General features: G+C 34.9%; 1 protein-coding gene across 1 annotated transcript in view; it reads left to right on the plus strand.

The window, feature by feature from the left end:
- Positions 1–11,737, plus strand: part of GMPS (guanine monophosphate synthase) — a 75,356-nt gene extending 63,619 nt beyond the window's left edge. Inside the window, exons 14-18 of the mRNA XM_063097382.1 lie at positions 2,589–2,714; positions 5,536–5,651; positions 8,812–8,942; positions 10,099–10,271; positions 11,354–11,737. Coding sequence (XP_062953452.1) covers positions 2,589–2,714; positions 5,536–5,651; positions 8,812–8,942; positions 10,099–10,271; positions 11,354–11,455 — 648 coding nt within the window. The 3' untranslated portion in view covers positions 11,456–11,737. The remainder of the gene's footprint in view (positions 1–2,588; positions 2,715–5,535; positions 5,652–8,811; positions 8,943–10,098; positions 10,272–11,353) is intronic.
- The last annotated feature ends 2,135 nt before the right edge of the window (positions 11,738–13,872 follow it).

Genomic DNA, 13,872 nt, shown 5'->3' on the forward strand with positions numbered 1-13,872 from the left:
TTAGTATAAGGAATTGAGCGGATTCTTGTGAATTTCTTAGTGTTTCATTATTTGATAATTTAGGGTAAAATAACCTTTGAAATGACTTATGAGGAAAGTATTCCACAGAGACTTGTAGATGCAGACTTTTCTTTCTAGCCAAATAAGACTGGATATCTTGAAACCCTAAAAATATTCGATTAAGTTTTTAAAATACTCTTTCATATGTATTTCAAGAAAGTAAGGGATATCCTTTGAATCAGGAATGAATTGGAAGCATCAGTTCTAGATGCTTCTCTTGATCAGTTTAAAGTTATTTGTTCCTTTGCGGGCAGCTACTAATCCCATGTGGTCTAGGGCTTTGGTTTTAGCAATTCTACTCATGCGTAGGTTTCTGAATATGAGACCTTGGGTTCATGAAAGACTTGGAATTGGATCAGAGATCTTCACACTGAACAACACTTTAGCTCCAAATTGAGGATGCATGGAAAAGTCTCCAAGTCCTGTAGAGTTGGGGCCTCAATTCATAATCTGTGTGGTTTGAAAACTGCAAGCTAAGAATAATAATTTAAATTGGACCTGGGTTAGCAGTGCTTCCAGGAGTTGGGCAAGAAACAATGTAAATTCTCTTTGGACTGTCTTTAACTAGGCCCCAAAGAATTCCCATAGAGTTCCAACAAATATGAGCTTACAGTAAAAAATTACAAAACACATACAGAAGTAAGGCACCATGATGAGAGTGGAAGCAACTAGCAGAACAAGGTCCTCAAAGACTTTAGATACTGGAATTAACAAACAAAAGATAAAGTTAGTATAAATAAAAGAGGCTGTTGATAATAAGAATAAGGTATACAAGACTGCTAAAAATGAATGGGCAGACTAGGGCAAAAATCTAAATTCTAGAAATTAAAATAGTAATTGATATTAAAAATAACTAAAGAGAGAATTAGTAAACTCAAAGATGGATGTCATGAAATTATCCAGAAATTGGGACAAATCATCAGAAAAAGTATTGGTAGAGGTTAAGACAGAATTGAGAAGGTCATTTCTAACATATGTCCAGACCAAGATAATAGACAAAAAATATATTCCTTCACACTGGTGAAAGACATGGCGCCTCAGACTCGGTAAACAACACATCCGGAGCAGGATAAAGAAAAGGAATTTGAAACATAGTAGGCATTTCTAAGTAAAATTACAGACTGCCAAAGACAACAGTGCAAAGAAAAGATTGATTACCTACAAAGGAAAAACTGTTATACTGAAAGCAACAGTAAAAGCAAGACTTTAATGTGCTTAGAGAAAATAATTAACTGGGGTGAACAGTTAAAGAACTGAGCAAAATCTAGTTAAGAACTAGAGCAAAATAAAGTCATTTTCAGATAAATAGAAATTACTGCTAAACAGCCCTTGACTAAAGGAACTAAAGGCAGTGATTTTCAACACTGACTGTGTATTAGAGTCAGCTGGGGGAGCTTTCAAACTATTCTATTCTTGGCCCATCTTCCTAGAATTTCTTATTTAATTGGTGTGGGATGGGACCTGAGCATCCCAAGTAACTGTGCATTTGAGAACCACTGTTTTAAAGAACTAACTTCAGGAGAAGCAAAAGGAATTCAGGAGGAGGTTCTGAGATACAAGAAAGAATGGTAAGCAAAGAAATTGGTAAATTGAAACACAAACATGGACTGCATAAAATAGTAAAAATAATAATTTCTACTTTTTGGTTTTTATTAAAAAAGTAAAAAACAATATATAACTAAAGTAGCATGTTAGCCACAAAGGGCTTGATTCAAGTTAGAGTATTGCAAGATGTTTGTATTGTTTGCTGGAAGGACAGAGAGACTGATTCTCTTTTGTTAAATATCTATGCTAACACTTAGAGGGACTACTAAAAGAATGGAAATAGAGGGTTTAACTTCAAAACCAGCAAAGGGAATATAAATGAGCTGGGAGAAATCACCAGTTCAAAAAATGTCAAAGAAGAAACATAAAAAATGGGGCAAACAGAAACTATAGAATAAGAGTGTAGAGTGAAATTCAAGCATATTATTAACCCACAATTAATTAAAAGGACTAACATCTCCAATTAAGACATAGATTGTCAAACTAGATTTGAAAACTAAAATCTATTTAGAACAATAAATCTGAAAAGTATAACCTGTTCACAAAAGACATTACTAATATCTAGGGATAGGAGGAGTGAATGTAAAAGAATGAAAAAACACACACCAGGCAAATAAACCCAAAAAAGGAAGTGAGAGGAGCTGTATTACTTTCAGGCAAAATTGACTGAATGGCAAAAGGTATCATTAGAGATAAGGAAGTTTGACTCAGGTGAGGTGTGTCACTTTCTGGTTACAGGGAAATAAAGCCTTGATGTATGTAAACCTAATCTGTATTTCTTATCCTGAGATTTAATTTCTTCATAGTCCTAGCCCTCAGAAATTAACTTCTGGTATAGTGCATAGCACACACAAGTCAAGATGATACCAAGTACAATCTATTGCTATAAACCAGTAAGTATAGATATATAAGATAGTAGTAGATAGGAAAAGATTAAATACCCTATTACTTGAAACCTGAAAAGGTATCTCTGGTTTTTTCAGCCACATACACTATTACAAAGAGTCAAAGCCTGCACGACGGAAGAGGATCAGGAGAAGCTGATGCACATTACAAGTCTGCATTCACTGAATGCCTTCTTGCTGCCAATTAAAACCGTAGGTGTGCAGGTGAGTTGTGTGAATTCATTGACCTGTCTGTGACATAACTTTGTGCAATTTGCTCTTGTCACTGATATTGAAGTAGGAATTACTTACGAAATGAAATATGAAAGTACTCGTATACACCAAGTTTAGAAAAGTAAAAAGGCAACATTTTATAAGAATGTGTATGGAGTGAATGAGATTATATGAGGGTACTTCAAAAAGTTTGTGGAAAAATAGGATTGAAAGATAATATGAATCTTTCCATGAACTTTTTGAAGTCCCCTTGTAGGAATGAAATATTCAGGCTGAGATTTTGTAGTTTGGGAATATCTGTCAACTCTAACCAAAAGTAAAAATTAAAAGTTACAGGATTGGCTTACTTGCTTTTGCCTTAAGGAGCAGGTACCATTTATCCTTCTAGGTTTGAAATATACTGTGGCTCTAGAAGTCTTAACTGCAAGAAGACCCTCAGATGAATATATTACGCTATTTAGGTCATTTTCTCAACTTGTGTATTCCCTAGATCAGTGTTCTCTCTCAACATGTCACCTCTCTTCCTTGGCTGTGATGATGAACAACTAATGTCTTTTGTATTTTTTATTCTGCCTTTCTAGTTGTAAAAGCATGTGAGAATAATATAGTTCTTAACTTTAAAATGCTATTTATAAATGATTACATTTAAGTTCTTTATTTATATGATTCTAAACTGACTTTCTAGGGAAAAAAAGCTAGGGAGGGTAGGGAAGAAGGTTTCTTTTCTGTTATTTAGAGTTTTAGTGGTTAAATGAAGACTGGAAAATTCACACTGTTATTAACTCAAAATAGTATGAGTGCCAGTTATTGGGTTAATGTGGTTATAATGTCCTCATAGTAGAATTATTTGTGGAAAGAAATTAACTATACTGTTTTAGAGATTATTCATCTAAAACTTAATAAGTGTATTCTTTTTCCTAAATATGTGAATCAAGCAGTTTAAATTTCTCCTTGCTCTGAATTCATATAGTTCTGTCTGTAAACAAGATAACAATTCATTGTCACTTTTAAGTTAAACTAAAATATTTTAGTTCGTGGAAGTGATAGAGCCAGTTATTTTGGTTACAGAACTCTTGCTCTATATTCCCCCCCGCCCCCTTTTAAAAGCTGAGTTGTAAGCTGCTTATATTATTTTTAAAGCACTATTGAAATAACCCTTCTTGCAACTGTAGAAACAATTTTCTTTCAGTGGTTTATGGGTTATCTCATTTATCATTCATTTTGAGATTTGCTGTGATATTTCAGGCAGATATTACCCTACTGTCTAAAAATAGAAGTGTAGATAGGTTATTTAATTCTTTAAAAATGTTCCCTGTCCTAAGTAAATCTATTATAGAAAACTCCCACCTCTGTATGCTAACTCCTGCTAGACAGTGAGTGAGTTGAAATAGTTCCCCACTCTCCTTTTCGGGGAAGTGTTGTAGGTAATGGTGTTATAGATAGATGCTTGAGATAATATAATTTGTTGGATGAGTGATTTCTTTTCTGAAAATGAAACTTTTTCAGGCTCTACTACTCTTTTCACCAAAATAAGTTTCTTTTGTTGTTAAATACCTAAATTTACTTTAGTCTCTTAGGTCTTCGCAAACCCAGATAAAAATTGTAATTCATGGTTAATATAGCAGTGAGGTTTATTTTCTAAATACCAAAGTAAACCATACCTGTAAAAAAAATCAAAATATATTAAAAGAAAATTCACCTTATTTCTACTCTCCAGTTGTTTTGTATGTGTCCTTCCAGAAACATTTATTTGTTTGTTTATTTATTTATTTTGTCTTTTTCGTGACCAGCACTCAGCCAGTGAGTGCACTGGCCATTCCTATATAGGATCCGAACCCGCGGCGGGAGCGTTGCTGCGCTCCCAGCGCCGCGCTCTCCAGAGTGTGCCACGGGCTCGGCCCCAGAAACATTTATTTTAAACTTACTTAAAAATGTTAAAAGATGATAGATACACGTTGTCAACATTTTTCTTTTAGATGGATATAATATACTTTTGATCTTTCAATGTCTTTACAAGTAGATTATTCTTCTTAGCTGCTGCCTCATATTCCATGTATACCACAATTTATTTAAAGGTTCTTCTATCAGTGGGCTTTTTTTCATTATTATACGCATTTCAGCAGTTACTTATGTATTTCTGTAGGTTCATTTCCTAAATTAAAGAGCATGTATCGAAACTATCAAATTAGCATTCAAATACTTTAAGTTCTCATATTCTCAGTATCTGACATTCTGGGTATTAGATAGTTATCTAATGAATCTGTTACCTTTTTAAATGGCTTTTTTAATTTGATTTTTTAAAAAAAGCAAATTACTTGGATTAAACAGGCCAAAGAAAAAGGGAATCAATCATTACCAGTTTTATTCACCTATTTTTAAATTAACTTTTTTAGCTCATGTTTAAACAAATTAATAAGTAAATCTTTATGAATTGTTTTTGTCTCCCACTTAAGAATCCCATATCTACCCAATAAACATGGGCAGAACCTGTCTGCCAAATTAAGTATGAGGGCTACCCGCAGTTGGGCACACATTCAGAATGAAATCTCAGTGGCCCTCAGGTATAAGTTGAATAAATTTTTGAAATTACCATGACGCTTTCATTATGTCTGAACCAATTCAGATATGGGATTTTAATTAGGTTTTATTTATATCATTAGAGAAGCGTCTAGTATATGCTTTTATTCAAACAATATGTTATTGTTAAAAAAAAATTACTATTAATAGTGTTACCATGCATAAGCTATTTTCCAACCCATCTTTTGACTTCTGTAAAGCTATTAAAAATCATTGATCGTATTTCTGTTTTTAGGGTGACTGTCGTTCCTACAGTTATGTTTGTGGAATCTCCAGTAAAGATGATCCTGACTGGGAATCTCTTATTTTCCTGGCTAGGCTTATACCTCGTATGTGTCACAACATTAACAGGTGTGTTCTGCAGGAGGTGGTGGGGTTGGGTGGGGGTGTGTGTGTGAGAGAGGTGTGATGGAAAAAGGATGTGTTTTTTAAGGTATTCCCATTAATGAATGACCCAAAGGCTCAAGTATAGGTGTAGGTAGGTGATAGCAGATAAGAGTGAATGGCTCTGTTTAGAGTTCAGATATGCATGTAGATTGTAGTTAAGCAGATATTTAATATTATCTTATGTTTTGGTCCTTCATTACAATGTAATTATAAAAGTTGTTTAAAGGAGAAGTAGAGATTTTTATTTTAGTACAAAATATTAAAGACAGCTCTAAAACATATCTTCTAAATTAGCAGCCTATGCTAGCTGTTGGTTTTATGGCAGCATGTTTTGTTCCAGAAGAATAGAAAAAATACATATACAGGTTATAGAATTACAAATAGGGATTGGTTAATTTAATAGTAATCCCAAGGAAAATTAAAGAAAAGAAATAGTCACATGTCAGATATCGTTAAAATAGCTGCATTTAAATGTACTATTTATATCTTTCAGCTCTGGTTTCTTTAATTTGCACATTAATCTTTTTGGATATATCAACAGCTGATTTATGATTTATTCCTAATACTTGGTTGCATTCTTTCATATATATATATATATACACACACACACACACACACAGTTCAAAAATCCCACTTATTTAGTACCAGATTGCTAATTAAATGTTCTTATTTCACTCCCTTTAATTTTCTTCCTGTATGTTAACTGGTTAACAACCAAAAAGAATTACTTTAGGTTTCATTTTACTCAAATTTGCTGCAGAAATTAGAAACCTACCTGTTAGTGTTAACTTAGCAGAGTCTGTATAGTTAAGAGTTAAGGAGTCACAGAGAAGCCACATTTTTCTGATGGGAACATGTCCATTAAAAGGCTTACCATATGAACCAAAGGTCTGTAAATACAAAATCACCTTTAATATAGTGGAAAAAAAGAATTATTAATAGCTTAAATAATGGTAAATTTGTAATTGCCTGTTTTGAATGGAGATAATTGTTTTCATTAAAGCAGTGTTTCATAATTCATCTTCTGAAGAATGCTAACATCTATATAAAATTTATATATCATACATAAAATTTCCTTTCCCTAAGTTTAACTCCACTGCTTTTACTATATAATTAGTATGTTTTTTATTTCACAGCATTCTTTTTTTTTTTGTCTTTTTCGTGACCGGCACTCAGCCAGTGAGTGCACCGGCCATTCTTATATAGGATCTGAACCCGTGGTGGGAGCGTCGCTGCGCTCCCAGCGCCGCACTCTCCCGAGTGCGCCACTGGGCTTGGCCCCACAGCATTCTTATAATTCTCTCTCTGTCTTTTTTGCCAAAGGGCACTTACTCAATATTTAAACATTATATCCATCCTTTTAAATGCTGTCCTCTCCCCCTGACCCCCACTTGTCTCTCCTTTTTCACTCAACTCTTTTTCCCTCCTCAAAAAAGAAAAAAAAAAAAAGCCTAACAAGCAAACAAAAAAACCTAGATTTTAAAATATGAACCTAAATATGAGCCTTTAAAAGAACCTTGGCAGATTTTAGATTTCTTTGCCATGGTCCTTTTTGAGAACTAAAATAAAAAAATTTAAAAAAAAATTTTGCCAGTTTTCCTAATTTGGATGAGGGAATCTTTGTACAGTGCAGGACTGTTACAGTTTTATTGTTCTGTATACAATGTAGATGATTACCTGTCCTTGTACACTTGTGATCACTCTCGTTTGTAAGAAATGAGAAGGCAAAAAGAGCAGGTTTATGGCATCACTTTCTTCTTTATTATTTATGAGCTCTAGGAGCTGTATTGTTTAGAAGTGTGATTTACTTTCTTTGCATGAGACAAAAACCTGCTAAAGTACGCTTAGAGAAGGAGACAGTGAAGTAGTTCGTGATGGTGATTTTGATCTCAGGACTATTTTCTTTTGTGTATTTTACTCCAAGTACATATTAAGAAAAAAAAAGTTATTAAAAATTTTACCATGGTAGTCGCCATGGGGAGATTTGTTTTCTTTGCTAAAGACAGACAGGGCTAAGGAAAAGGGACAGTTGTCTATTGGCTGGAGTTGAAGTCTGTCTACCCTGACTCCCTCTTGTTTTCTGGGTGAAGATTGTGAAATAAATCCCTCCGAATTAGTGACAATTAGACCTCGAGTTGTTATAGTTGTCTGATCCTAATTTCCTCAAGTTATGTTCCAAACCCCACTTTTATTAACACTTGCAGTGTATCTTCTTGTCTTTCAAAAAGGCATTTACTTAAAGCAGTAGTGAGTTATTCCTTTTGGAAGCAAGTAGTAAGTAATACTAAGTCCTGTTTCAGTGGCATTTTTAATACAGTGGAAATGAGAATCTCTCTTTAGGATTACTGTTTCTCAAAGTGGAAAAGAAAAAAAGACTGAGCGGTCAATTAAGTTTGGGAAGTTCATTGTAGCCTCATCTTGGAGATTTGCAGTGCATGTTAGTGTACTACAGTTTCTGAAGTCTTGTCATAAAGAAACCTGTTTAAACTATGTGTATTAGTTTCCTGGAGCTACTCATAACAAATCACCATAATTTGAGAGTCTTAAAACAACAGGAATTTATTGTCTCACAGTCGTAGAGGCCAGAAGTCTGAAATCAAGGTGTTGGCAGGGCCATGCTCTCTCTTAAGCTTTGGGGAGGGTCCTTCCTTGCCTCATATTAGTATCTAGTCTTTGCTGGCAATCCTTGGTTTGTGGCAGCTTAATTTCAATCTCTGCCTCTGTCTTCACATGGCCCTCTTCTGTGTTTATCTGTGCTTCCAGATTTCTCTATCCTTGGAAGGACACCAGTCATTGAATTAGGCTCCACCCTAATCCAGCATAACTTCATCTTAACTTGATTACATCTGCAAAGACCCTATTTCCACCTGCAGATTCTGGGTGGACATGAATTTTGGGGGACATTCTTCTAACCAGTACATTACTCGAAAAGATTGTTGTGTTAATCATATATCTTTAAACATTCTGAGATGATATTCCAGAGAACCCACCTTGAGGAAAGTACATAGAACATAGATCCACCTATAATTTTATATTCTAAAAATAAATGGAAAGAATGTTACCATTCTATTTGCATTACTTCTCATGCTAAAATGTAATTTCTCTTTTACCTTTTTCCTTCTAGAGTTGTCTATATATTTGGTCCACCAGTAAAAGAACCTCCTACAGATGTTACTCCCACTTTCCTGACAACAGGCGTGCTCAGTACTTTACGCCAAGCTGATTTTGAGGCCCATAACATTCTCAGGGAGTCTGGTAGGTTGCTCATTTTATCTATCATTGCATGTTGCAACTAGTTTTTGGAAGGTTAACATTATGATTTCTAGCAGGAGGTGTAGCTTTTGCTATTTAGACGCTTTTATTTTTATTATTTAATTCTATGGATGATTCCATGATGTTGCTTTCTAAATAAAATTTATTCACCTTTGTGACCATTGACAAACGTGCAGAGCTGCAAGAAGTTGGAGTTGTCCTACTGACATGTTTCTAGCTGAGGTTGAACAAGGTTAGCACTCTGCCTTCTTGTTTCAGCTCTCCTACTGTAAATAAATGTCCTTTTCAAGATCTACTTGGTGACATACTTTTTACATTTTCATGCTTTTTGTTGGTGATTTGGCTGTTTAAAATGGCCCTCAAGCGTAGTGCTGAAGTGTTGTTTGGGTTCCTAAGCACAAAAAGACTGTAGTGTATCTTACGGAAAAAACCTGTGTTAGATAAGGTTCCTTCTAGATCGGCATTGTTAATTGTGAGTTCATGTTAATGAATCTACAATAAATATTAAATAAGGGGTCTTTAAACAGAAACTCACATAAAACAAGGTTATATATTGATCAGTTGATGAAAATGTTGTGACCAAAGGCTTGCAGGAACCTAACCCTGTATTTCCCCTAGGAGAAATAGTTTAATATTGCTAATTCAGCATTTGTGGTATAGAATAGAACTACTGCGAATAATAAGAATCAACTCTCCCTCTATATAGGTTAAGTATACTGTTTTTGAAATGCTTGGGACTGAAGTGTTTTGGATTTTGAATTTTGTTGGTTTTGGAATATTTGTAGTGTACATACTAGTGGAGCATCCCTAATCTGAAAATTCAAAATCCAAAATGCTCCAGTGAGTTTTTCCCTTTGAGCGTCGTGTCGGCACTCAAAAAGTTTTGGATTTTGGAGCATTTTGGATTTTTGGATTAGGGATGCTCAAGCTGTATATATCACATCACTGCAATGATCAATTTCTATTTGTTGTTGAATCCACTTACAATACTGTGGGAGTAGCTGAAATCAGTGCATGATGACAGTCTTAACTTTGTGTGTGTATGTGATTTTATATATTGTATGGGAAGATTTAATTGAACTGGGTTAGAGTGCTCTTCCATGGTGTAGTGATTGGTTCTACATATTCCTTTCTCTAGGATATGCTGGGAAAATCAGCCAGATGCCAGTGATTTTGACACCATTACATTTTGATCGGGACCCACTTCAGAAGCAGCCTTCATGCCAGAGATCTGTGGTTATTCGAACCTTTATTACTAGTGATTTCATGACGGGTATACCTGCAACACCTGGCAATGAGGTCCCAGTAGAGGTAATTTATATATTTTTTTCTAATGTACATTTTCAGTACCTCATACATTTTATAGTATGTTGGAGTAGGCTGTGACATTGTTGATCTTTCTGGGGTTTGTTTTCTGTTCATAAGATGTGCTCTTATTTATTTTTTTTACTTCCACATATTTGACATTTTATACACTGTAGCAGAAAAAGGCCTTAAATTGAATAAACCTTCCAGGTGTTTGTTTACTATAGAAAGTTACCAACTGTAATCTTTAATTGAATCTAATCCTCCCAACCTCAATTTTATAAATAGTATTACCCAAATAAAGAAGAAAACCCTAGGAGTAAAGAGTTAGAAATAAAGGTGATATTTGATGGCATTATGACCAGCCACTGTGGATTGCCTAATGTTCTGCTACTACCAGTCCCATTACCATTTTTGATCACCTTTTCCCCATCCTTCTATCCCTCCAAAGTGTTACAGAGGACTTGTTTACATAATAGCAAGTGAAAATCAAAGTGAGACTTTATTAGTTGGGCCACTGTTCCAGTACACTAATGTGAGGCTCTGGTTATAGCTAGATAGCTAGAGAACGTGGCTTAGAGTCTGTTTTCCCTTATGCTCAAATTTGCTAAATGTCTGGCCAGTTAAGTGGCCAAGCCATTCTCTTCTCCTATATACTTGACAGTGATTATTATTATAGTATACTATGTGCTACCTTGTTGCCCTCAGAGTTGTATGTTTAAGCCACAGATAATTTGCAAAGCATGGGCTTAAACACATAAAATCATATGCTTGGATGCCACAGCAATGTCAAATTGCTATAAGTGTTTTTAAGTACTTGTTGTGGACCAGTAACAAATACAACTTGCAGACTAGCACCTGTTTGTGGACCACACTTTGAGTAGTGCTGAGTTTAAGTTACTAATATCTGTTTTAGAAGGAAAGAGTTTCACTATATATGATTAATCAGAGACCATCCAGTGTACATGGAAGACAATGGTGAAAGTAGATCACTTTTTAATTTTAAATTGCAAAATGTAAGCTGTCTAAGACTTTGGACATGCAGTGGATTCTGGCTCTTCTGTTTATATTCTTTGTTTTTATAACAGGTGGTGTTAAAGATGGTCACTGAGATTAAGAAGATTCCTGGCATTTCTCGAATTATGTATGACTTAACATCAAAGCCCCCAGGAACTACTGAGTGGGAGTAATAAACTTCTTATTCTGTTAAAGTACTGTGTGCAGTTTAAATTGATTAGAAATCATTCCCAATATTGACATGCAGTACTGTGAAGAGTTAGTGAAGCAGCTACATCACACCTGAGTTCTCCACAACAAAAATCTATAGCTTTAAGAGCTGAACTGGGATAACTAAAAGGCACTGCAGAGTTGTACGGGTCAATAATCAAAGCACCATTGTCTACACTTAGATTGATACTGCTTTGACCTTTGCCTCACTTGTTCTTTAATTATAAACTCACCATTGCTATCAATGTCTGTCTATGAAGGTGTATGAAGGTTGGTGAATTTGGGAGTAGTAAGTGGGCTTCTATCTCCTTTCTAAGAGCTGTTAGAAATGTTCATTATTTACCAGTGTGACTTACTATGTATACCTTTTGGAGATTCTGAGTTTTCTTATAAGTAACCTTATTTCTGCAAAGGGTGAGGGAGAAAATATAGCTGGGCTATTCTGGCCACTTTTGCAGGACACTGGGGTTATAAAGGTAAGATACCTTAAGATGGAAAAGCACTTGGAATTTGTATTTTTAGAATTTTATGATATCGCAGCCATGGGAAGAAGAAACTATGATTGATCTCAAATGTCTATGAATGTTCTTAAAATGTTTTCAGACCATGTTCCACATAGGTACCATGTCACTCACTGTCAGCTTGTTCATTAGTAAGGAGCTTTGTCCTCCCAGCCTTATATTACCAGCTCCGACAGCCTTCCATAGAGTTACTGTTCTCTTCCCAGAAGAGGCTGTCTCAGTGATGTATGTGGTGTAGTGCAGATAGAGTTCAAGAGGAGACTTTTAATCTCATGTGGCTAGTCAGAGGAGCAGCTCTGAGATCTCGAAGCTATGATGCATGCCCACAACTTATAAAAGGCAGAGGAAGAGTGCTTCTATCATTTAGTAAAGAGTTGTAAAATGAACTCTTAGATTTAATCTATAGACAGATTTAGTACTCACTGCTCAGAAGTCTGTGACCAGTCTTGATCCATGCAAGGTATTTGCCAAACCTTTTAATGCTTTCTAACAGTTATGAGAGAGGATCTAAGAAATAGTGCAGGACTTTTTGCTATTGCCACCAGTTTCTAACAAATCCTTTATAACATTCATATAAGCACTATAAAAATAGACAGTAGTAGACTTCAGTTCTGCAGCCGATTTATTATTTCTCTCAGTATTTTAGCTAAGAATATTACTGTGTGTTTCTCTTACCAATTCCATCTCAGGTTGCTGCCTCTTACCTAGTATAAAAAGTCTTTTCTATTAATCAGTTACAAAATTTTATTTGGGATTCACTGTTAGATAAACAACAAAATGATGCATGTCAGAAGTCATCTTTTCATTCCGGCTGGTCCAGAGAACCAGAAAACTGCTGCTGGACCAGCAAAGGAAGAGCTTCTGTCTATTGTTAACAGACATCTGTACTCGAGACAAAGGAGTACTTGACTTCAGCAAAACTTGAAGGGTTTATTCTCTACCCTGATGAGAAGGTACTCATAGTGACCTTCAGTAAAAGAGGATATGTTAGTGATTTAGTCTTAGCAGATTTAGGGTCATGTTATTTTAGAGCTAGAATAGCCTATAAGATGCTTACTAACGTGTCAATACATAATTATGTGATGTGAAAAAATTCCTCTTCTAACAAAAGTGTTTTATGATTTTGTATTCAAGCAGATAGTACAAATATAGGAGAAACAGAATCTTTTTCCCTTAAGTATGTCCTATGGAACATCATTTCTCTGAGATATAGTCCATGTTAAAAAAGAAAAAAAAAGGTCAGGTGGTCATATAAGTTTGGGAAGTGCTGCTCACTTGTCCTCCTGCCTTGGAGATTCATGGCATACATTATATTTAAAGCTCTGAGAAATTTTAAAGTTAAAAGCAATTGTTAAATTTTGCTTAACTTAGTGTTTTCTTGATATTTGTCCATTAAACACCTTTTTATGTCATCCTTCTTAATACTGGAAAAATGGTTTCTCCAGAACACACCTTGACATGATATAGTTTTTTAAAAAAAACTTAATTTTCTGGAATTCAGCAATTTCCCAATATCTAGTCCCCTGTCTTTTTTGCACAGCAGTTTTTGCTTCGTGACTCTATACTTTGACAGTATTTGATGTGAGCCACAGAGAAAAGTTATTAAGGTTGTAGTTCCGTTTCATAGTTAAGGAAATAAGCTTAGCTTAAGATGGTTGCCTAATGAGTTTCAGAATTAAATGTCAGGTTTTATTAGTCTGAATTGTCCTTTCATTAAACGTATTCTGGCATTTAAAATTACATAAATTTATGGGATGGTTATTTCTGACCAAGACTAGAATGGTGGCTACCTGGCTAATATTTATCATTGGTTATCCTGGGCAGAGTATGACTTCATTCCTATCACTTACCACCTACCT

The sequence above is a fragment of the Cynocephalus volans genome, chromosome 1, assembly GCF_027409185.1.
Source record: "Cynocephalus volans isolate mCynVol1 chromosome 1, mCynVol1.pri, whole genome shotgun sequence".
Classification (NCBI taxonomy): Eukaryota; Metazoa; Chordata; class Mammalia; order Dermoptera; family Cynocephalidae; genus Cynocephalus; species Cynocephalus volans.